Below are 25,215 nucleotides of genomic sequence, written 5' to 3' on the forward strand. Positions count from 1 at the left end.
AAATTTCCTAAGTCAATATCTTTGCTCACTTTCTTTGCTCTATCAACATTTTTCGGTTACAAAATTTTTTGAAAATGAAAATACTGTGCTTGATTCTTTGCAGGTCAAAAATTCTGGTTTCCATAGAAACAGCCAAAAGCCAGTCACAGCATTCCAGTGGTACATTCCTAGTTAACAGGGCAGAGAAACTGTGCCTTGTCTAAAATTCTCTCATCAGAAATGCTTGACTGACTTTCTAGATGGAAGAAAACAGCACCTTTTAGGGGAAGCACATTTCTTGGTATAGTATTTTCTAAATATGTTAAGTAGGCTGCTGGTTTTGTTACATCAAATAGTCACGCAGACTTGAGTGGGTGGCAGAAAAGCTGACTCATACCACCAACGAAGTCCGAGGAAAGCCTTTTAGCTGCATGATTTATTTATTTATTTATTTATTTTATTTATTTTATTAGATTTTTATACCGCCCCATCCCCGGAGGGCTCTGGGCGGTGTACAACATTTAAAAATAGTATAATTAATAACATTTAAAAGCAGCGATCCAAGTTTAGATATAAATTAAATTAAATTAAAATCCAAGATGTAAGGTGGCGTCCAGCATTTCAACAGTATAAAATCCCTCCCTCCCCACGATGAAGGGAGGCATGGCGAGTCACAGTGATGGAGTCGTGGCCCGGGTGTTAAGGGCCACAGACGGGGCACTATTAGCGTCTGGGTCCTCCAAAGGCCCGGCGGAACAGCTCCGTCTTACAGGCCCCGCGGAACTCCTTAAGGTCCCGCAGGGCCCGGACAGCTGGAGGGAGAGCGTTCCACCAGGCCGGGGCCAGGGCTGTAAAAGTCCTGGCCCGCGTGGAGGCCAGCCGCATCGCCGAGGGGCCAGGGACCACCAATAAGTTGGCCTCCGCCGATCGGAGAGGCAAAGCCTAGGGACATATGGGGTGATGCGGTCTCGAAGATACGATGGTCCCAGGCCGTGAATGGCCTTAAAGGTCAGCACCAACACCTTGAAGATGATCCGGACTCTACTGGAAGCCAATGCAGCTGCCGCAGCACAGGCTGGATGTGTTCCCGAAGGGTGCTGCCTGTAAGCAGACGTGCTGCTGCATGGTGAACCAGTTTTAAACGCCGGATCAGACGCAAGGGAAGGCCCGCGTAGAGCGAGTTACAATAGTCAAGTCTGGAAATGACCGTTGCATGGATCACTGAGGCTAGGTCCGCTTCTGGAGGAAGGGCGCCAGCCGCCGGGTCATTAAGGATAGGAAGAAGGCAGCCCGGGTTGTATAGGCCACCTGGAGTCTCCATTGTAGAGACAAATCCAGGCTGGAGGTCGGTGTCAATGTGACCTCCCACACCGGGCGGCTGGAAAGTCCCTCCCCTCACGACCAAGCCAGAGGGATCTCCGTCTTCGAGGGGTTCAGTTTTAACCTGCTCTGCCGCAACCAACCAGCAACCGCCTCCAAACAATGCTGGAGAGCCACAGGGCTGCTGCTGCCCTCCATCAACAGAATGAGCTGTGTGTCATCAGCGTACTGATGGCAAATCAGCCCAAAACTCCGCACCAGCTGAGCAAGAGGTATATAGATGTTAAATAACAGCGGGGACAATAATGCCCCCTGGGGTACACCGCATTGAAGCGGGTACTTCCGGGAGGCCTGGTCCCCGCACCTCACTTGCTGAGTCCGGCCCCGGAGAAACGAGGTTATCCACTGAAGGACAGTGCCAGGCGGCCAGGCGGTGGAGCCAAAAGGTCGTGGTCGACCACATCAAACGCTGCGGTGAGATCTAACAACACCAGCAGCGCCGATCCGCCCTGGTCAAGCTGGATACGGAGTGTGTCTGTGACGGCGACGAACAGTCTCCGTCCCATGCCCAGCACGGAAGCCGGACTGGAAGGGGTCGAAAGCCGATCGCGTCATCCAGAAAACCTTGAAGCTGCTCCAACACCACTCTCTCAACTACCTTCCCAGAAACGAAAGATTCGAGACCGGGCGGTAATTGGCCAGATCTCCTGGATCTAACGGTGGTCTTTTTAAGAGTGGGTGGACCACTGCCTCCTTCAACCCATCCGAAGGTTCCTTGCTCAAGAGAACCATTGATGATACTCAACAGATGGGGTCGTAGCTCCGCCTCGCAGGTTTTCACAAGCCAAGACGGGCACGGATCCAGAGGACAGGTAGTAGGTCTAACAGCAGCTAAGGCTCTGTCGACAGCGGCTTCAGAGAGCAGGGAAAACTGGGTCAAACAAAAGGAACTTCGAAGACGGGTAAGGGAGTCTCCAGTTCGCTAATTGTAGCTAACGTGGATGGAAGGTCCATGGCGGAGCGACGCCGATCTTATCCGAAAAGCTCATAAATGCCTCACAGCTAATATCCAATTGGGGGTTTGAAGATCTCTCCGATAGGAGGTCAGTGATCGAATTATACGGAATAGTGGGCGAGAGCATGGAGCGCCAGGGAGGTGGAGGAGAAAGTCCTCTTAGCCTCCTTTATCGCCAGGTCATAGGCTTTCATAATCGTGCTATAGGATGTTCAAGCAGCTTCATTGCGTAGATTTCCTCCACACCGCTCTAGACGTCTAAGCCCCCGCTTCATGCGCGCAGCTCCTCTGTATACCATGGAGCGTGCCGAGCGGGGACGTAGAGGACGGGAGCAACAACATCGATGGCATCGGAGAGTCGGGAGTTCCAGTCCTCCACCTGCTCATCGAAAGTGTGCCGGCGGGTTCGGGGTCCCGCAGAGCATTCAGGAAACCAAGTGGATCCATAAGTCTCCGCGGGCATAAATCAGCCCGTCGCCTAGACGGGGTTGGTGCGGCAAGTCCATCCGAATCTTCAGGGCAAAATGGTCGGACCATGGCACTCTATCAGTAGAGGATACGACCAGGTCTATCCCCGACCCGAAGACCAAATCCAGCGTGTGCCCAGCCTCATGGGTGGGGCCAGAATTTATCAAGGAGAGGCCTAGCGCCGCCATGGATGACACTAGGTCCGCGGCTGCTATACAGGAGGCGGCGTCGGCATGGACGTTGAAGTCCCCCAATACAATAAGTCTGGGGAACCGCGAACGCCCAGTCCGCCACCACCTCCAGCAGCCGCTGCCGCCTCCCCGGTGCGCCAGGGCGACCGGTACACCAGGAGAACAGCCAATCTCTCCGAGGCCAACCACTCCAGGCCGACACACTCTATGCCGGTGATCTCCGGCCCGGGGTCTGCCCTGAAGCGAATCGAATCACGGATCAGCAATGCAACACCGGCCCTGGGTTCGTGATCGGTGAAGGCACGCGAAACCCGGGGGCGCGACTTCGCCGAGGGCGACGGTCTCACCTTCGCGCACCCAGGTTTCGGTGATACATGCCAGGTCCACTTGCTGGGCTCCGAGAAAATCCCGGAGCACCATGGTCTTATTATTAATGGACCTGGCATTAATTAACACCAAAGACGAAGCAGAGTATCCCTGAACCCAACCACCATCGTTTCTCGGGATAGGTCGGAGGTCAGAAGGCAAACGAGCATAATTGCATCTCGTGTGTCTTCTATCATATGGCCACCGCCTACCGCAGTATCTACCCCGTCCCATCAACACCGGGATCCCTAGCCCCGGAATTTGTGCCCCCATGACTCCACCAGCCTCCCCTCCTCCTAAAAAACCTGGCTAATATTCCCAGAGTAGTTAACTGGGCCAGTATTAATCAATCCGGCCTTATGCCAGATTAGCTACAATACTGGCTCCAGTACCACATTAATAACTACCCCCAATAAATACTAATGACTACCCGCAATAAATATTAATACAGTTCAAAGCTATCCACAAAATACATCTATATACAACTAACAACTATCAATAATTATACCCTCTAACAAATATCTAAGAGCCTTAAGTTACCAACAGCAACCGGGTTTAGAAAAAATAAATAAATAAATATAGATATAAATTGAAGGTGCTAGGTAAGAAAAACAGGAGAGAGCATTCCTCAAAGGGGTGTTGTTACCATAATTAACTGCTGTAAAAACACAGGGCTTGCTTATAGTTTGGCAGAAAATCCTAAGTCAAGGGCATTCTGAATTGTCAACAAGCCTTAACTGACTAGCTCATATTATTCTGAAGGCTAGATTGTATAGGGATGCCAACTGTCTGAAGAAAAAGTATTCTGTCCCTTAACAGAGGCCTAATAGTATGTTATTTGCCAGGTGTTGTTATATAACTCCATGCTATAGAAAACCTCAGCTTCCCATTTCCATGCGTTCAGCTTCTATCAAAGGGGCAGGGCATTTTTCTCCAGGCCTGTTGACAACCCTAGCTTTTGTATGCTATTTTTGCCCCAAGCACTGGGAATCAGTAAAACTAATAAATAAGGCATTTCAGACCCTACCTGTATTCTTCATAGGAGGAAGGAAAGCAGGCTAGAACAGAGGTGGACACTAAGGCCCTTTCCGCACGGGCCAAAAACGACGGCCTGGGGGCGGTAAAAACGCCACCCCCAGGCCGCCGTTCGCACAGGCGGCGCTGCTGCAACGCAGCAGCGCCGACCTGACTGCGCTCCCCCCCCCAGGGCGGCGTCAGGCCGCCCTAAACAACAACCCTTTAAAGGGTTGTTGTTGAGGGGAAAGCATCTTCCCGGCGGCCTTGGTGCGAACCGCGCCGCCGGGAACACGCTGTTTCCCCTTCCCTTTCCCATGTACCTCTCGTGTCGCCGTCCTGCTGGCCTCCTAAGTCCCTCCCTCGCTGTCCTCCGACCCCTGGAGGTCGGAGGGCAGCGTGGGCAGGGCTGAGGAGGCCAGCAGGACAGCGACACGAGAGGTACATGGGAAAGGGAAGGGGGGAAGAGGCGGCTCCATGTGGAGCCGCCTGCCGTCTGCCGGCCTCTCCAGAGGCCGTCCGCATGCCTGCATGCGAACGGCCTCCACCTCCACGCCGGCGGAATTCCTGCCGGCGTGGAGGCGCCCTTACGGCCGTGCGGAAACGGCCTAAGAGTTAAAGTAGATGAGGAGGCCTGCAACCTGCGGCTTTCCAGATGTTCATGGACTTCAAATCCCATCAGCCCCTGCCAGCATGGCCAGTTGGCCCTGCTGACGGGCTGATGCGAATTGTAGTCCATGAACATCTGGAGAGCTGCAGGTTGCAGATCCCTGCCCTAGATGAATTATGAGCAGATCTTCTAATTTTGCCTGCTACAACTACCTTCCCAGTGCTGGAATATGTTCTTCAGGAGCAGAAAGCTAGCCTCCACCGAATGAGTTTCTATTTCTTCTCTCTCCTCTTATGTAGATGGAAGGTAAGGGAGTGATAGCCATTTTTCCTAGTACTTATGTCAGCTTGCTGAGACCCCATGTAGCTACTTTATGTTGAAACAATTCAGGGTTGCCAGCTCCTAGCTGGAAAATACCTGGAGATTTGGGAATGCAGTCTAGGAAAGGTGGGGTTTGGGGAGGGGAGAGAATTCGATGCGCTTTAATGCCATGGAGACCATCCTCCAAAGTTGTCATGTTCTCCAGAGGAACTGATCTTAGCAGTCTGGAGATCTGCAATAATTGTGCAAGTCAGTGGTGGGATTCAAGTAATTTAACAGTTGGTTCTTTACAAGCCCCATTTTAACAACTGGTTCTGCCGAAGTGGTGCGAACCTGCTGAATCCCATCACTGGTGCAAGCCAGTAGTTTGCTTGTGCAGCTCAACTTGAGGCAAGTGCTGGAAGAGTAACCAATTCATCCTCGGCTACATCAATCTCCATTGGAAACACTAGGAAATTTTAAAATTTAATAAAATGACAGCAACCTGTGACTATATATCTATCTCACAACTCAGTTATACCAAATCTTCAGTGCCTTCCAAGAAAAGCACTCAGAACAGTTACAATTACTAACAGTGCCCAGTAAATAAAGAAAAGCGAGAAAGTCCAAACAATTTATGATGCAGGGATTCTTTATCCCACTGGTTCTTCTGCATAGGTTGTAGCTGCTGAAGATCTTTTTTCAGCTTGGGTTTGTGAAAAAAAAAAAGCAATTCCCTCAATTAACCTGTGGGCCTTCCTGTTGCAGGCTGGATAAACTCAGGAGCATAACATAATTAACAGCCTAATAAAACCTTCTGTTAGATTGGGGGAAATTCTGATATACTTCTAATATATAGTATATTTTAATATATAATATACAAATATATGAGTTTTTCAGAGTCAAAAATTACCCAAGGCAGTTCTTCATTCACGTTTTTGTAGGGTTCTTCTGTCTTCATCAGGCTTCTTTGGATGCTGATCCGCCTGGGCTCATCTGCATATTAGCAGCAAAAGCAGGACACGGAATGCAATTTAGTAAATATATTTGGCGCCCCAATTGGCGTATCTGCCTTTAGTTCCATTACCAACTAGCATGCTTTGTGATGAGGCATCACCACATTTGGTACAATATGTTTGGAGGAGCGTGTATAGAATGGCTAGATGTCAAAAGAAGGATATTTTGACAAAGACTTGGACCCTATGGCAGGGACGCTGCTGGTTTTAATTTTCTGTGAGTCTTGTACTGTACCAACAGGGTGGGAAGGAAACCTAACCTCCCCACTGGGTTGTTACTGAAACAACATCAAGATCAGGTTAAAAAAACCTGTCATGTAACATTCCCAGATGTTTTAGTCATTCAGACATGTAAGGTGTCTGTGGTCTCTCCTATACACAGATGCACTTAGTTGAACAATGAATGCTTTCTTTTCCAACACAATCTTGACATGGTGATCACAGTCTTTCTCCTGGCAGTGCAGTGAATGACAAGCCTATGGGATAGTCATCACAGTTGTCACCCGGAGACAGCTGGTTCCTAAAACTGTAGACCAGTAGCATTATTGACACTGCTCTCCTTCCCTACGGTGCATTGGAATGCTGCATTCATTCTAGGCCTGGGGCTGAAAGACCAGAAGAACTGCAATAAATGCAAACAAATTACTACACAGAGGCAACTTAGGCATATATAAACATAATAAACATGAGATGTGGAATTATATAGTATAGGTTGATCTTGTCAGATCTCAGAGTTTTGTTCTCTGTGCCTCTCAGCTGGACTGTTTCCCTGCATCTGCTGTCACTCCATTGTCCACTTTTAATAGATAGTGGTACTGTACTTTAATCATATCTTATGTTGCTGTACTGCCTTACAGTGGAATTGCTGTTTGCTGTTTGTGCAGCCAGAAATTCCAGCCTCTTATTTCTTGCCTGTTCTTGTGTTAGCAATTTTGACTTTACATTTTCCCACTGGCTTCAATGTAGAGTGATTATACTTCGTTAACATCTGGTTTCCTCCAGGGGATTTCCTCCAGGGGAATGTTGGGATTCACAAGGTGTCTTGGGATACTGTCACAGCTGTCACTATAGTCTAACTGGAATTCTATTGGGTTTTTTTTTCTCACAGAACCGTCACTGTATACAAGTGTTTCTGGGTTTTCCTAAACTGCATTTATTGTTTGATCTGCTACTCAAACCTTATGTTCACATTCGCTATTTTATCACTCACCATATTCACCGTATGTGCTCTAGAGTTCTGTTTAGAGGTTCAATTTGTCACATTTATGGCATTTCTTTCCGTGAAGCATCTGTCTTGAGTGTTTACCCCCACAGTATGTACGTTGCTCAGGAATGTTCAGTGGTGGTCTTGTGTTTGGGTCTCCCCCCCAACCCTTCGGCTCTCTCTTGGTTGAATGTTAAATACTGGCTCCATTATCTGACTTCCAGCGTTCTATACATCTCTTTAGACAGCTCAGCTGCCCTTCATATTTCCAAACTTTTCTCTAAGAACAAAACAGCTTTTCTCAGCAATCTCCCTTTACTCATGTTTCCTGAATTCTATACACTATCTTGTCTGTTATCAGTGAGTCTTTAACATTTCCATATTGCAGCTGACTGCTTGCGTTTTCAAATTTCTTCAAACTACCTCAGTATGTTCCCACATTGCTTAATTCTATGTTAATTAACTGTACTTTTCTGCTGTTTCATTCTTTATTATGGGTTTGGAATAAGCTTCAAAACACATCAGTATTGTAATCAGATTATGCTGCGCATGGGGAATATTTGCACTCAGTGTCTCATTCATTTCCCTCCCTTTTTGTGTCCAATATGTGTGAAACAGTTTCACATTATTTTTCCATTGCAATGTTCACATACAAATTAAACTCCCCTTTCCAGGTTTTTCATGCCTGGCAAAGTTCAAACCCTGAAGATTCAATGTTCTTGGTGGTTATGGACTCTCCATGTTCCGTCTTTCTTCTCCCATGGGTAGGGTTTTTTGGTCTCCTTTGTTTTCAATTCTGGGAGTGGAGGGTGCCTTTCTTTCCTCCCCTTTCCAACTGCACCCTGAAATGCTGCTTGGAGGGATGGGGCAGGAGTAGCAATTTGGGTACATTTTGGGCTGCAGTAGAAGGAGAGAGTTGAGGAAGTCATGTTCCACAGGCAGAAATCCTTCTTCCTATGGAAACATTCTGTTGGATCCAAGCCACTGTAATATTACACTTATTATTACACAATATTACACCTGGATGCAATTGTTTGTTGTGGGTGCAGAGCGCTCTATACATCAATTCCTGAGACCATGGGTTCAATCAAGTAAGGAACCAAAATATGCAGATTCACCAAGCACACAACAGCTTTCACTATCCTGTAACTTCCTATGAAAAGGCAGACATGTAGGCCACCCAGTGACGTTAAACTGCATAGTTCTCAGCCAAGCCCTTCTCTTTAAATGAACTATTTTTAAGTCACAGGATAAGACTTGGTCACTCAGAAGGCCTAGAAGACTACTGCAGTGTTCTTCTTGAGTGCTTCTGAGTGCTTTTGAGTGCTTTTCTTGGAAGTCCCCCCCCCCCCTTCCAACCCTGCCCTCCTCAGATTCCACCCGCAAAATCTCTAAGTGTTTCCCAATCCACAACTGGAAACTCTACTGTTCACTTGTGCCACAACACCTGTTTCACTAAAAAACCTCGTTGAAGCACTATTTAAATCTCACATGCTCTATCTTTAGAGTCGGAAAGCTTTACTGTACAACACAAAGACAGAACCATTAAATATAATAAAAAACAAAGTCTTTATTCTTTTGGCTCAATTGTAATGTGGCTTACCGTTCTTTATGGTAATAGCATTTTCCTGCATGCATGCAGTTCACCAACACACAAAGTCAACAGTTTCAGTAAAAGGAGGAATTGACATTTACTTTTTGTTTGTGAATTAATTTTTTTTTCAAGTCCTGATGTGATCAGATATATCTAGGTACTTGTGGGGGAAAAGTATAATTGTGGAACCGCATATAATACTTAGAAGACTTATAGTGCAGCATGAATCAACAAGAATAAGATTAGTCTATGTAAACAAACACTGGAAAAGACCAAGGATTTTATGAATAATTAGACTAAATCGATAACTGCTGATGCAGGCAGTGCTAGGAATTCAAACAAATCTTTCCCACCACATTTCAATTACAAGTTATAGCTATTTGGAAGCAAGTGCATTTTGGACTCAGTCTGAAAATTCACATTAAAGATGTGTGCAAAAATACAGGACTAATTTTAAAAAAAGAACAGAAACCTAACATTACCTCCCATTCTCTCCTTTTGTTTTTCAACTACTTTGTGAAGTTCTTCAGTTAAAAAGTGCTATGAACAGAACGCAAGAACCACCTGTGACGTCAACCTGAAAGTCAGTTCTGTTTTGTCGTTTATGTACAAAATGCTGAAAAATAAAATCAAATGGTATTTTGTACACTATTTATAATTGGTTTTCCCTCAGAAAAACCGTGTATTTTTGAACAGATTAAGCAGTTTGCAACATGAATGTGTACAGTCTGGCTACACAACTGTACAGTACTCACTTGAAAGTTAAGAGAATAAAATAACTAAGAGCAAAGCAAGAAGCTTTTTTTGTTTTTGTTTTTAATCCGAAAGCTGCATACTATTGCTCAATGAAATGAGGAATGATGTCTGGCTGAACAATTTGTTTCACTTTTACCACTGACATATGGCTTCCCATATTAGATTTCTGAACAAATCCAGTAAAATACAGCAGCGAAGGCAAGAATAAACAACATGCATCAGTGATAGCCTCCAAACTACTTATAATGGTACAGAATACATCATAATTTTTTTTTTTCTGTTCAAGGCTTGCGAAACTAAACTGATTGTGGTACATATTTGATGCAACAAATATTGTGCACAGGTCATTATTTCTTTGCTCAAACATGCACCACAGGATTAAAATAACTATTTACATAGACAGCATTATCTCATTGACACAAAGAATGTCAACCTTGCGGGAGCAGAAGATGGCTAAACAATATTGCGGAAAGAAAGTAAAAAACAAACATATGAATGTATTGGCGAAGGCTTTCACGGCCGGATACAACTGGTTGCGGTGGGTTTTCCAGGCTGTCTGGTCACACCATGGCCACATAGCCCGGATAACCCACCACAACCAAACATATGAATGTTGGGTTTTTCCCCGCAACCTACCCACCCCTTCCTTTTAGTTAGGTACACACTTTCCAGATCAATTTAAGCAAACCCATTTCCTCCCCAAAATTCTGCACCTCCTCCCCACCACAAGTCCAACTTTGATTTGTATCAATAGTAACCCTCTATTGAATAACTGTTGATTTTATGAGACTTACAGGCACAGTAAGAATTGTCAGGATGAGACACAAAAGATGTATACTGTTTTTTAAGCACCTCATAATCTGGAGCCACCCTGAAACATGGAAGTATTTAAAACTCTTGTGCAAAGTCTTACCGTTTTCCATGCATGGTCTATAAGTGTGGCATGCCTTCATGCAAATCGCCTCTGTCTGTACATTACAAGAGATTCAGACAGGAGGAGAGTTGCTCCTCATATGCTCCCCCCCCCCCACCCAGGAACATAAAACCCATTTACAAAAATAGTCACATATAATAGTAAACAACCTGTGAATTAAAAAAATGACAACCTCACCAACACGGATTTTTTTTGTAAAAATATGGCAAAAATGTGGCAGTTGGAATGCAAACAGTGGATACAATTATTGTACTCAAGTGTTTTCATGTTAAACACACGGCAATCCTAGGTTTGCACCTCTCTGACTGGTCCCTACAGTCTGGGTAGCCATTCTTCTTTCCTCTTCAGCAGTGTCAGCTGGTAATAAAAACAGTCACCTCCTCTCAAGGTTGCCACCCTGTTTTACAGAGTAGCATTTGGATGACAAGGAGGTCACTGTCTTGTTAATAGGCACTGACCTTAAGTATATATCTAACATTTGTATATATATATTTATAGATATATTTATATATGGGTGTGTCTGCGTGTAAAAACAGTCAGTTTGGCATAAACCTCCTACAGGGAGTCCTTTTGAAACAATACTTTACTTTCTCAGGCTGTAAACAATTTGTCACAAATGGAACCATTTGCTTTGCTCATTTTTTACTGTCCCTGATATCTTTACCTTTATCTTCTTTTTCTGATTTGTCTTTTTCATATTTATCTTTGTCTGGTTTTGTAACACTGTCATAGGAAGGGGGAGAGGTGGTGGAGGGAGTCATATCATTTTTTTCAGGAGTAGAATTGTCATTGAGTTTACCAATGATCAGATCTTCCTTGATAAGTGTGTCATCTCCAGCTTTAATTCGATCTTTATTTAAAAGGCAGGAAATTTTTTTAATTTTTTGTTTTAAGAGGTAGGCCCGGAAGGCTCGCTGAATTATGACAGCAGATACTTCCTCTTGCTTTCGCTTCATTGTAGTTGTGATTGGTTCATAGGAGGCTTTTGAAGGATTGGCTGCCATAAACCGATCTTCCATTTGAACCCGAAGGGCGTCCATTTCATCGCTTTCGCCCAAAACGCGTTTTGTGAAAGCAAACAAAATGTCAAGGCAGTGAATTCTGTCACCACTTACCATAGGCAGGTCCATTGCAATAAGCTGAACTTTGTTTGGTTTTGCTATTAAAAGAGGTGGATCCAGCGAAGCAGCAAAATTGGAGAGTTTACTAAACTCTATGAATTGGGTTGCATCTGGATCAAACTTTTCCCAGACTTCATAGAACATTTCAAAGTCATCTTCACTCAAAGGTTCAGCGCTTTCTTCTGTTGCGACACTGAAGTTCTCCAGAATTACAGCAATATACATATTTACTACGACTAGAAACGATATGATAATGTAGCTGACAAAGAAGAAAATCCCAACAGAAGGATTGCCGCAGTCTCCTTTGACTGAGCTTCCTGGATGATCCTTGTTAGGGTCACAATCTGGCTCCCCACTGTTAAGAATGGGTGCCAGTAAGCCATCCCAGCCAGCAGAGGTGGTAATTTGAAAAAGGCAGATCATGCTGTTACCAAAGGTTTCAAAGTTGAACATGTCATCAATCCCAACTTCTCTCTTGACATAGGCGAAGTTGGACATTCCAAATATAGCATAGATGAACATGACGAGGAAAAGCAGGAGACCAATGTTAAATAAGGCAGGCAGAGACATCATCAAGGCGAAAAGCAGAGTGCGGATCCCTTTAGCACCCTTGATAAGCCGTAGGATTCGACCTATCCTGGCAAGTCGGATAACTCGGAACAAGGTAGGAGACACAAAGTATTTCTCAATAATCTCTGCTAGAAACATACCTAAAAATGAATTTGTAAAAATAGATTAGGAAACATTCTAATTGCATCTTTTGGATGTCAAAAGTTGTAGACCTCGGAGTCAAGACTTAACCCTTTAAAATATACACTATTTGTATATGCAACAGAAAATTAGATTCCAAGGTTTCATGGACAGCCCCATCTGAACGGGGGGGGGGGGGTTGAAAGGGGTCTAGGGCAGTGGTGGTGAACCTTTGGCACTCCAGATGTTATGGACTACAATTCCCATCAGTCCCTGCCAGCATTGCCAATTGGCCATGCTGGCAGGGGCTGATGGGAATTGTAGTCCATAACATCTGGAGCGCCAAAGGTTCGCCACCACGGTTCTAGGGAGTTGTGCGGCCTTGTGCTGGCACTTTTGCCCTCCCGAGGACACTTATCTTGGTGGAGGGGGGCAGATGCAACCACACATCCCACAGCCCCAGTGCTGCAAAACCTGAAAGTTTGGGCTGTGGCAGGGTTCTGCTGGCCACCTACTTAGATGAAGGAAAGAATGCATTATTCAGTTACCTCATGATTTACATTATTTGGATGCCAGCAATGTTAGTTGACTCCCCCTTTAGGGCTGGTTGCGCAGGTCACCAGTTCTTGGACTTACACCTGCCTTTTGGCAGCATATGACCATTCAGCCCTATGGGGCTCTTTGGCAATGGGGAGATCTAGGGCTTCTCCCTGCTCCCTGTGCAGCCAAAAAGCCCTTTTGGAGGTGCCACATCCCACCATCTCCAGGTTTGGAGGGGGCTGTCAATGTACTATATACTTACAGCAAGTTAAGCCATGAGAATTTAGCAAGGATACAAGGATAAGTATGAGGAATTTCAAAAACCTCTGAAGGAGAGTAATATGCTTATGCACACACACACCCTCCCACCCCATGCAATGGCAAATACAATGGACAACTAATAATAAACAATAATAATAATAAATCTTTCTAGAAATTGGTTGTGGTGGGTTTTCTGGATATTAGAAATTAATTAGAAATTAATTTTAAAGTAAAAATGTTTTTAATTGTTTCATTTTTTTCATTTAATCTTTTACTGAATTGACTTGTCCTTACCTACGATGGATAAAATGACAACCACAAAATCAAAGATGTTCCAGCCAATGGTGAAATAATAATATCGAAGAGAGATCAGTTTCAAGACACATTCTCCAGTGAAAAGAACTATGAAGATCAGATTAATTCGGTATAAAATGTTTTCCATTGCATCGGTTTGGTCATCTGTTTCTACCATCATGGTGACCATGTTAAGGCAGATAAGGATCATGATGCTGATGTCAAAAGCTTGCTTTGTTACAAAATCAAAAACCATGCCTTGGAATTTATTCTGTCGATGAAGGAAAGAATGCATTATTCAGTTACCTCATGATCTACCCAGATTATTAAAATATAATTATTCAGAAAATTTATTCCACAGTAAACTAATTGCAATCAAAGTGCAATATACTAAAAGGCTCATTCTTCAGAACATTGGGAACTGTTGCTAGGTGGCTTTTCTCACACCATTCCATTAGCATATATACCACAAAGTCCACATGAAAGGAGTCAGCAACATAACTACCTTCTCTGCCACCATCAGCCCTTCTAGGAGCTGTGTTAACATGGTACTAGAAATAAGTGAATTAGTGGATTTCCCATGTGACCTTACAGCGATCACCCAAGAAGTGCTGGAAGGATAACAGGTTGTTATGGTCATAGTGTTCCAAATTAGTAATATTGGAATGCTTATGATTTCTCTGAAAGAAATAGTTTGAGAAAATGTGTTTTAAGTATTCCTTCTGATAATAGTTGCCTACAATATAACAGCTGGTTCAACTATGACTAAATGAAAATCACCATTTATTTGCAATGCAACTAATCTAAGACATAATTTAAAACGCAGCAAAAAGTTTTTATAGTAAAACTAATGGGGCTTACTGCTGGCCTAGGAATAGGTTTCTGTGGTTTCTTGGACCCTAGTTTTTTCATTGCATTGTAGTATTTCTTCTGTTCTTCTGTCATAAAGATATCTTGACCTCCAAAGTAAAGTGATGAAACAAAAACTGATTACAACCAGTTACCTCTTTTTTTAAAGCAAATATATTCATAATTATTCTCACAGAATGGGTAGTCTTTTCCATTTCCCAGAAGGCCTATAACTTGGATATCAGCACTGCATAGATAGGGCAGGCTGCCTTTTTAGTGAGGAACAGGATATTGTCTTTGCTTTCAGAAGTGTATGTATATAATTTATGTTACCAGACAGACCCATGGTGGTTGAGGGAGGCCTGTTTTCTTAGGACAACACTGTCTCTACCTAGCCTACCAATCTTAGAGGTGGCCTACCAATGCAGTGCCAAGATGGACATCAATGCAGAACATCCATGCATTGGCTCAGTGTTACCACTGAGACAGAAACCTGTCTTGGCAAAGATCTCCTAGAAGAATTAACTTAGAAATAACCTGCCTTGCCTTCCTAAAGCAATTAGGAAGAGACAAAGCCTCTAGTCTGGGAAAATCAGTTCCCATCTTGATCCCAGAACATCTGCCTCTAGAGACAAAGGGTATGCAGCTAGACAACAATGTTATCCAAACTTCATTTCATTCATTGGTCAAGTTAACTAATCCAATCTTCTAGTTCCCTGACTAACCTGTACAACAACCACCTTCATCTGCATTGGCATTATCCAGGAACTGTAACGACATCAGTTCCAGCCCAAAATTATTTCCAGGCACTCCCCAGGCTTAAACTATTAAGCTAAGTACCCACTTTTTGTACCCCTTTTGGAGGACAAGAGCCACCTTTGTCCTGGGAAGATCAGATCTCTTAGCATGGCTGGAGGGCTCGATTTTACCTATAAATTAGCTTTCCACCCTGCAGTCAGTGACCAGCATTTTCTGGCCTAACCCTTGGTTCAATTGCACTGCATGTACTAGTGCAAAACTAACACAACATCCATATAGACATAGACCAAACCTAAAGTGCAATTATAGTGAAACAATATATCCAATATCAAGAATCTCCATATCTCCGAAAATACAATCTATGAGTACGTAATGAAATGTTCCGTTTCTGACTCATACAATCAGATTTCATTCGTAAGAAATCCATGTATATATAGAGAGGAATCCTCTTCCAAATAATTACATTGACAAATGATGTAAATAATGTCGTTGATACACAGGTTTCAGATTCTTTGAACAATGTCAATTCCTTATGGCTGCTTCCTGTCTTACTTAAACAGGCTAGTGTACATATTAATCCCCCTTTTCTGTGGAAATTTATGAGACAGGACCAAAGCACACTAGCTCCTCATGTATGTGCTAGAACAGTGGGATGTGATTTTCAATCCTAAACGGAGTTACTCTAGTTTAAGGCCTTTTACCTTTTATCATTTTCAGCAAAGGAATTCATCAGTTTTAATTCTTAGGAAAAACATAACAGCAACTGAATAATCATCATTACAGCCCCTTACAATGTGTTAAAACAGTGATAAAATCAACTTATCTTCTTTTTTTGCTGATTAAAATTGTCTATGATGACACCAATAAATAAGTTCAATGTAAAGAAGGAGCCAAAGATGATAAAGATGACAAAGTAAAGGTACATATATAGGTTATCCTCATATTTAGGTTGCTCCTCTACCTACAAAGTAAACACAAATGTTAAACCAGGCACTGGGGGAAAACACTGAATAATATAAAGCAGAACTCATTTAATATCAGTTTAATTAATTGAACCATTCTTGAGTTGAACCATTCTTTAGAGCTACCATAGAGCTCTGAAGTGTCCCCAAATGGTACCCAGCAACTATTATTAATATGGATGTTCACCTAGATAACAAGTATTTTTCAGATTCAGATTTCAGGAAGTGAATAAATTCCAGAATTCAGGAGTATTCTGATCTCCTGATACTATTTTGGGAAATGGGTTCATTTTTTCTGGGATTCTGGATTTATTTGAGTTCCCTTATTCCGTATTGGGGACTTCTTTGGGAGGTGGGGCTACAGTGGCTGTTTTTCAACCAAATGACACTGAAATTTCCAGATTCCTAGTACTAATTTGCCATGAAAAGGAAATGGATTGTTTAAGCACACTGCTTGAATGTCTTTATTTTGACGGGTGGCGGTCCTGATCAGAGTTCACAAATGGTAGTTCAAAACAAAAGCAGAGATACCCAGCCTTTATTTTGGACTTCTAAAAGGTCTCACTCAGAATTCAGCAAAACACAGTATTCAAAGCATAACAAGTTTCTTGGATAAGAACCCATTTTGTTGTATTCATTAGAAGATCCACTTTTACAGTTTTTACAAACAGATGTTGCAAAATCTTGAAATGTGACACCCGGTCCTCAAGCACTCTACATGGCCAATGATGTTCCAACAGGAAGCTGAGTTACTAAAAGTGGAGATGGCTATCATTAATTACTGGTTGAAAGTATACCTACAACTGACAGGCCTAATACCCTTTTTCCTTTCAGGTGATGCACAACCTGTCTGGAGTATGAGGATAATTAAAAAAAAAAACCTACTTATGCTAGGCCTAGCTCCAGACCAATCACTGGACTCAGGTATCAGGAGTGCAAAGATCTTGGTTCATCAACATATTATTGACACTGAGCTGCACAATGAAACAGCTTTCCTCCCAAATCCATGTAGATCATTAAAGTCATGATGGGAATTGCTACGGTGCCTTATTTAACAGCTATTACTTTTACAAAATTTTGATGGGCTTTCTGAAGTCCTGCTTAGCAGGAGATTCTTGCAGTGGCCTATAAAGTCATGTATATATCCTTGCAATGCAAATGTGACTGAGACAATTGCCTACATACTACTATATTGTAAATTTTACAAGGACATTAGAAACCATTTAATCTTGCCCTTTCTAACTAGGCTTTTTTGGGTTACTTTAGTCACCCTAGTGACACACTTGTTAAGTTTTAATTGAAGATAAGAACTGTCATGATATATAAAACAGAGAGAAAGGTTCACTAAAGGGTCATTTTAAGTTAGCAGAAGTTTGCAAAACCCAGAGGCTGGAGACAGTCAGTCTAGGGACAAGAAGTAGCAACAGTTAACCTTTAACATGATTAGTTCAACTGTAACTCTAGACTAATGAGAGGCTGATGCCTGGGTGGGGAAAAGTATCCTAGTTGGATGTATAAGTTTTGTATATGCTATGCTAAGTTCAGATAGAGACAGAGACTGAGTTGAGTTTTGTGTGTGTTGAACTTTGTTATTGCTGAAGAGTTCTGTATAGCTTAATAGTCTTGTATAGTATAGATTTGTGTAGCCTTACAACTGCAAAAGAAAAGCCTTCCTATGGAAATAACATCTTGAGTGGAGAGTATTCTTTTCCAAGTGTGCTAGGAGGTTGCAGTGAGTGCAAAAAGACTACTAAACCTTCTCATCTTAACAGAGTGACTCCGCTTTAAACTCTGCTGATAAGGACTTCACCATTTCATTTGCAATGTCAAAGTTTTGTTACATTGCTAGTAGAATACAGAGATCTTCGGTGTCATGTGAAATTGCTCACTAACTGCTTGTTAACGTTATTACTGTGCTTGAATTTTAGCATTTTCTTCTTCTGCATTTAATAAAGCTCTGTTCTGTTCACCTAAGCTTGCCTCAGTTGCATTCTTTAAAAATATCTGGTTCTGACTGTCTAGACTAAAAGCTTGTTAATTTGAGGGGGGGCGGGAGGAAACTGGAACCTTACATTGAAGTATGGAATTCTTTTCCAAAGCCCCAGTTTATTTTTTTTATTTTATTTTTCTTAGCCTACAAAGCAAAGTTTAATCCACCCCCAATATTTTTAGCTAATCCCTGGTCTTTCTGGAAAACTGATCTCAATTTTTCTTAGATTAAAAGATCAGCCCATCCCCTTTTTCCAACCACCTACTTCAGTTGTTTTAAAGCTTAGATCAGCCTAATAATTTTTAAAAAAAATCTTCAGTGCATCAATTAAAAAAAAACCTGGCAGCTTATTTGGAAGCATACAAATGGAATTATTATTCAGAGCAGCTTCGTAATAATGACATAGTGGAACCTGATAATTCTTAGAAGGTCTTTGACACTTTTGCATAGTGAAAGACCACAGAAGATTTAGTGAGAGTAGAGAACATCCAATTAAGATGCATGTGAGCTATCTAATAAGGTAAGAACAGAGAAAAGGGTTCAGATAGGGCAAATTAAGAGCTAATTCAAACATGCAGAAATCATACATGGTGCAGCCCCCTTCATGGACTGTAATGCTTCAGCCAACAAGCAGTTTCACATTTTGCATTGGAACTAAATGACTTGGCAGTAAAGTACAGAAGGGCTGTGAATGATTCAGAAGTAGAGCATCTGCTTTGTATGCAGAAGGTTCCAGGTTCAACCCACAGTATTTCCAGGTTGATATTATGGGATGTGATCTGCTTTTAGTCTGTGTACATAGTACTAGGCTAGACAGTCCAATGCACTCAGAAAAAGGTCGATTCCTCACTTGCATTATCGACCTAAGTTCGAGCTGCGTTCGACCTAAGTGCTCCACACAACCACTGGGATCGACGTGGTTTTGTACCAGCTTCGCCCCGTGTAATGGTCAAATTTCCGACTCCAGTTGGGAACTACTACTTTTTCAGGGAACCACACTCGAACTCAGCTCAATTCCAGTAAAGTGTGGAATCTCTGGTGCCAGGAGTCCCCCATTCAGCCAATCACAGCTGAGTGTTTCGGGCATGCGTACAGCTGGAGAACCGCTGCAGCGAAAATCACGCCTAATTTTTCCCCCTCTTCTTTCTTGCGTTCGAAGCGATGGCTGGTCGCACAAATGGCGCACAATTTCCGCATACCAATGTAAGCGGCCAATCAAAAAACGCCACCTTCGTCCCTCCGTTCCTGTGGCAGTTTTTTAAATAACGTGTGTGGGGATAGATGGAACATGGCCGTAGAACAGTAGCCAATCGGAACGGAGCGGCAAAGAGGCACAGGATGATCCCGCCCTCTGAGCTGGGATCAAGCTGGTTGCAGTGGGGAACAACAATGGCTTTGACCTAGGTTAGTACCCTTCTCAGGGAACTGAGTCGAACCTATTTTACTCATGTGCGGAATCGCCAAAGAAATGTAAAAACGAGTTTTCAGAAATGATAGCTGAAAATGATAGCTATTTGAAATTTGAGAGCAAAAAAATTAACGTGCCAAAATAGCACACTTACATTTCGTGAATCCACAGCTGCGTACATGATATCCATCCAGCCTTTAAAAGTGGCCTGCAAGTAGAAGATATACTTAACATACAGTCTCATAAGTACTATGGTCTTTTTTAAGAAAAAGAAACTCTTTGGGTTAGCAGAGCTCATAATTGTGCTATTTGATCTCAGATAAGAGAAGCCTAATAAGGTTAAATGCTTTCCCCCCTTGATAGTAAAATACATAGCTAAGCAGTTATTTTAAAATGCGTTCACTGAATAATGGAATTTACAAACTCCTGAGTGCTTCTAATAGATCCATGATACATGAGAATAGAAAAGCAGAATCCTCCCAAGCGGGCATTTTAATGAAGCGTGTTTGATTTAGTATACAAGTGCTTGCTCATAAAGACATTTGTTCTATATCAAGCATTCTGCTGTCTAGAATACGCTGTAGGAGCAGCAGTGGCATAGGAGGTTAAGAGCTCGTGTATCTAATCTGGAGAAACTGGGTTTGATTCCCAGCTCTGCCACCTGAGCTGTGGAGGCTTATCTGGGGAATTCAGATTAGCCTGTGCACTCCCACACACGCCAGCTGGGTGACCTTGGGCTAGTCACAGCTTCTCGGAGCTCTCTCAGCCTGTTAGCCCCACCTACCTCACAGGGTGTTTGTTGTGAGGGGGGAAGGGCAAGGAGATTGTAAACCCCTTTGAGTCTCCTACAGAAGAGAAAGCGGGGATATAAATCCAAACTCTTCTTCTTCTTCTAATATAAACTTGCAGTCCAGTGAGTATAATTTAAAATACTTAACCAATTGTTTAAGATACAATGTAGGTTTCATAAATATTGTATCAAATGTACACCATTTAATACTATTTTCTCACATATATTCATAAATGAGGAAAGATTAATTTTTCAAGCACTAATTTTGGCTTCATTGGTGAGACTTGGTTTGATGTGTACAAATGAATGCATTTTAGATAAGAGTTCAAGTGTACATGGAGGAAATTCACAGATATCCCAGCTATGTAAGCTGCTTTGAACTACATGGGAAAAGGAGAGTATAAATATTTTAGTTAATACATAATATACTGCAAATGTATACATTGTTGAATTGAATTCAGTTTGGGAAGGTGTCTTCTTCATCTTTACAGTTTTCTATTGAAAGATTGTACTGTTGAAAGCAAGCAAGCCCAAGGTAACCATTCTGGGTTATAACTTTATAAGATATGAACAGAATGACTACTTACTACTTGAAGCAAAGAAAGGTAACCAAGACCCACGTTATCAAAGTTGACTTTCACATTTTTCCATCGGGCTGTTTCATTTCTTTCTATGAGTTCCTCACATTGAGTCTGATTGTCAACTTGACTGATGTCAAACATTTCGCCAGTGGAAGTATTAACACAATGGTAGAACTTGCCGGCAAACAGATTAACTCCCATAATGCTGAAGATGAGCCAGAATATAAGACACACAAGAAGTACATTCATGATAGATGGGATAGCTCCCAAAAGAGCATTCACCACAACCTACAGAGTGAAGGAACACAAAACAAAAGTGTGAACTTCATGCAAATACAAAACAAATAAGGTATTTTATCATCCACAAGAAATAAATCTTCTAAAGGCTTACAAATATAGATATTCGGTAATCCATGGTATAGAGGGGTTTTTTTTGTCTCATTTTAAAAATTAAATTACCCAACCTTAATAATAGCCATGTGGCATGATTTTAAAATAATACATGAATGGACAACTAATGAAAACATTAGTAGATAGTACAGATAGCTGTCTTCAAGGCATGGCCATTGTCAATCCCTGGGGGATGCCTGTCTTTCTCTTCTCGTTACATGAACAGTCATAGCTTACTCCTTCCATAATTGCTGTGTTTCTACAGCTGACCTACATTTCCCCTTCCCTGAGTCCTGTGGCAATACCACTCATTTTCAGTATGAATGCTTTGACAAAGCTCAAAATATAGGAGTGTCAGATACATGTTATCATCTGCCAAGATGAACTGTGGATTAGAAGGGCCCCAGGAACAGTTGTTACTTGAGGAGGCAAAAGGCATGGCAATTCAGAATGTAGGGGCAGTATGTGTAATGTGGAATATTGCATATATATGGAATGTTGCCCTTGATATATCATTGAATAGAAGAATGAATTTTGGAGTGGGGGAGATGTTAAGAAAGAAGCATGACTCAAGCTATACTGCGCATGAAAAGACGAAGGAGAGCAAGGTGTATGGTACGGAGTTTATTTAGCTCTTCTAGACCCCTATGGGTTTCACAGTTTGCTTCATCGGAGGATGTTCTACAGAGATTGCTCAGCTTCCATCTTGAACAACTGAACGATTGAATCAATTGCTGAAGATGAGAGCCAAGAAATCTCTTCAGAAAACCCCCAGAAATCCCCCAGAAAACCCCCAGAAATCCCCCAGAAAACTGTGAAATGAATAGGAACCTAGAAGAGCTAAATAAACTCTCTACATTGCACCTTGCTCTCCTTTGTCTTTTCCTACCCACTGGTTTGGACTCATTTTCTCCCTCAAGCTACGTGGGTAAAGATTCCAGAGTAGTAAGAAAATGAACATTCAGCTCGGATATGAGAAAGCTTAAGGAGGTACCCTACTTCTTTCTCAACAAATTCTGTTGGAGTTGTTTGGATGTCATCATCCTGAATTATCAGGTGTCATCCACACAAATGCACCTTCCTTTGGGTTCAGGTGAGAGTGAGCAAGGAAAGAGTCTTATGCAACAAGACCTGCTGTCAAACCAGCACCCTTAGACTGCTGTGGACCATTATGGAACTGGCGGGGCAGTAGCCTACCAAGCCAAGATGAGCGGCGAGGGTGGTTTGCTGCCCAAGATAGCCCTCAAATCCCCTGATATGTTCAGCCCAGAGGCAAAAGAGAAGAGGAGGGCCACCCAGCATGCCTGACACCCTTCTCTGCTCTCTGTGCAGCCTCATTCAATCTGGCTAGCAATATACCATCAACAAGCAAAACACAGAAAGCATGTTATGCAGATATTAACCCAGAAGCTGGAGATAATTAGGTGACTTGAAAGAGAAGAAAGGCAGATTCAAATGAGATGTGCCTCTAGTATTGGATTGCCAATCAACTACAATATTAAGACACAAAAACAGAGATATTTTTTTTTGCATGAGAAAAGAGAATCTAATTCTATTAACTGGCAACCTCCATTTCTCATAGGCACCTTTACTGTACTGATTATATATGTACTGTCAAACAACCATGCCCTCTAAATCACATGTACAGGCCATGTGTTTTAAAAAAAATCTACCAGGAAAAAACATCCTGTAGTAGCTTCTAGGATTAATTTGACAGTTTGCAGAGCTATTTGACAGTTTGCCGGAGCAGCAGTGGCGTAGGAGGTTAAGAGCGTGTGTATCTAATCTGGAGAAACTGGGTTTGATTCCCAGCTCTGCCACCTGAGCTGTGGAGGCTTATCTGGGGAATTCAGATTAGCCTGTACACTCCCACACATGCCAGCTGGGTGACCTTGGGCTAGTCACAGCTTCTCGGAGCTCTCTCAGCCCCACCCACCTCACAGGGTGTTTGTTGTGAGGGGGGAAGGGCAAGGAGATTGTAAGCCCCTTTGAGTCTCCTTCAGGAGAGAAAGGGGGGATATAAATCCAAACTCTTCTTCTTCTTCTTCTATACAGGAAAGACGTGAAAATTGACTGGGAAGTAGTAGCAGCAGCAGCAGCTACTAAAATTTGGTATGACATCTTGGTTTATGATAAACTGTCAATGGGTGGGGCAGGGTTAGGGTTTCATCCCCGCCGGTGGCACTGGGCCTCCTGGGTATGAGCCTCTTGGGCATAGCTGCTGGCCTCCTGTTTCCCACCTGATTGTTTTGTTCTCCGGTCAGTTTCACCCTCAGCTTGAACCTGACATTTTGTATGCATCTGAGAGGATCCTCCTTGTGCTCTCCCTTATCACAGAACCCACTGATTAAATTCTTGGATGAGATGCAATTTGGTTTGAGGTTTTTACAACTCAAATTCTTAATATATTAGCAGGAAATTATATGGTTGCTCTTATTTCATGTGTGCGTTATTTCAGGCTCTTAATTTTTTTTTCTTACCCTCATTCCTTCAAATCTTGATAAGGCTCTTAGAGGTCTCAAAGCTCTTAAAGTCCTCAGCGATTTAATTGCACCAAGTTCCGAGTAGCCCAAGGCATTCGCTGTTAAGCTAATTAAAGAGACCTGTATAAATAAAGGAAAGAAACTCGTTTGTTGTAGGCATACTTGTAAAAGATCCATCACACCTCACTGCTCAAGAAAGGCTTTTTTTATAACTTTGGAGAAATATTTAACAAGAATAAGCGTCTATTAAATGACATCTCCTGGCAATACCTGGTTAGAATAATGAAAAATATATTACTTTGTGAAAGAGGAGCTGTAAATGAATATCTCTGGTAGAAATTAAGCCCAGCTAGAAAATTCAACCAAATTATCTGATATGCACAGCATCACAAGCATAGCACCTGTCCTTTGTGAACACGTCCATGTACTATATGTTTTAGGGATGTGGCCAGTTGAGACCAGCCCTACTCACATATTGTCTCACTTTAGTCCCATTATGCATGGAACACTTACTTTGTCGCTCTCAGCTGTGCAATGAGGCTGTAGTGTGGTCTCCATGGAAGGAGGGGTGAGGGGGAAGACGTGGACAGCAGTGTGAGAAAGTGGGAGGGTAGAGCTAGGTAAGCTGGCTGAGGGCAGAGGGAACATATCCGGGGCAAAGCTGTGCTCATTGGTACAGGCCTTGTGGTCTCCTGTTGAAAGATTGTTGAAAGCCCTGCAGAGGTGAGGCAACTGCATGATCATGAGTGACTTCTTGGTTGAACTTTATGCTGTTTCCAGGCTTCCCTGTCCTGAATTAAGGCAGCTTTGCAGATGATTTCCAGGTGGTGGCGATTAAAGGGCCAGCCACTATCAATCAGCTGTCCAGCAGGCCTCCCTTTAAAGGGACACTGGGATGCAAGAAGTCCAACAATTCCTCAACTACCGATATGTTTCTGCAAAAGTCAACATTTGTTTCTGACTTCAGGCAAGCTGGGCTGATGTTAATTTAAGATTGGGGCCAAAGATGCTTACCATGCTTGCCAATTGTTTCCCAGGATAATTTTGAACCTTTAATTTACCTTTAATTTTAAATTTACACACAAATTTAGATCAAAGAAAGAAGAAATACAAGTTTCTGGACTAGCAAGCTATTCCAAGATATTTGGCATTCTATATAAATTGCTGTAGTGTCTTGGTGTAAGGGATATACTCAGAGGTGGGATCCAACCAGTTCTCACCACTTCTCTAGAAGTAGTTACTAATTTTTTCTGAGTGCCGAGAAGGGGTTACTAAAGCAACCTCCCTGCCCAATAGGGACTGGAGGGGCGTGTGTGCAGCGGCGCCACTG

The 25,215-nt window shown here is 42.7% G+C and overlaps 1 protein-coding gene across 2 annotated transcripts in view; it reads right to left on the bottom strand.

Moving 5' to 3' along the window:
- Positions 1–9,033: 9,033 nt before the first annotated feature.
- Positions 9,034–25,215, bottom strand: part of SCN2A (sodium voltage-gated channel alpha subunit 2) — a 135,515-nt gene continuing 119,333 nt past the window's right edge. For both annotated transcript variants that reach the window (XM_048483311.1, XM_048483312.1), the window contains exons 22-28: positions 23,883–24,005; positions 21,019–21,300; positions 19,796–19,849; positions 16,105–16,242; positions 14,535–14,639; positions 13,674–13,944; positions 9,034–12,598 (exon numbers count right to left, since the gene is read on the bottom strand). In XM_048483311.1, the coding sequence (XP_048339268.1) occupies positions 11,403–12,598; positions 13,674–13,944; positions 14,535–14,639; positions 16,105–16,242; positions 19,796–19,849; positions 21,019–21,300; positions 23,883–24,005 (2,169 nt within the window). In that variant the 3' untranslated portion in view covers positions 9,034–11,402. The remainder of the gene's footprint in view (positions 12,599–13,673; positions 13,945–14,534; positions 14,640–16,104; positions 16,243–19,795; positions 19,850–21,018; positions 21,301–23,882; positions 24,006–25,215) is intronic.

Source organism: Sphaerodactylus townsendi, linkage group LG02 (assembly GCF_021028975.2).
Source record: "Sphaerodactylus townsendi isolate TG3544 linkage group LG02, MPM_Stown_v2.3, whole genome shotgun sequence".
NCBI classification, from domain to species: domain Eukaryota; kingdom Metazoa; phylum Chordata; class Lepidosauria; order Squamata; family Sphaerodactylidae; genus Sphaerodactylus; species Sphaerodactylus townsendi.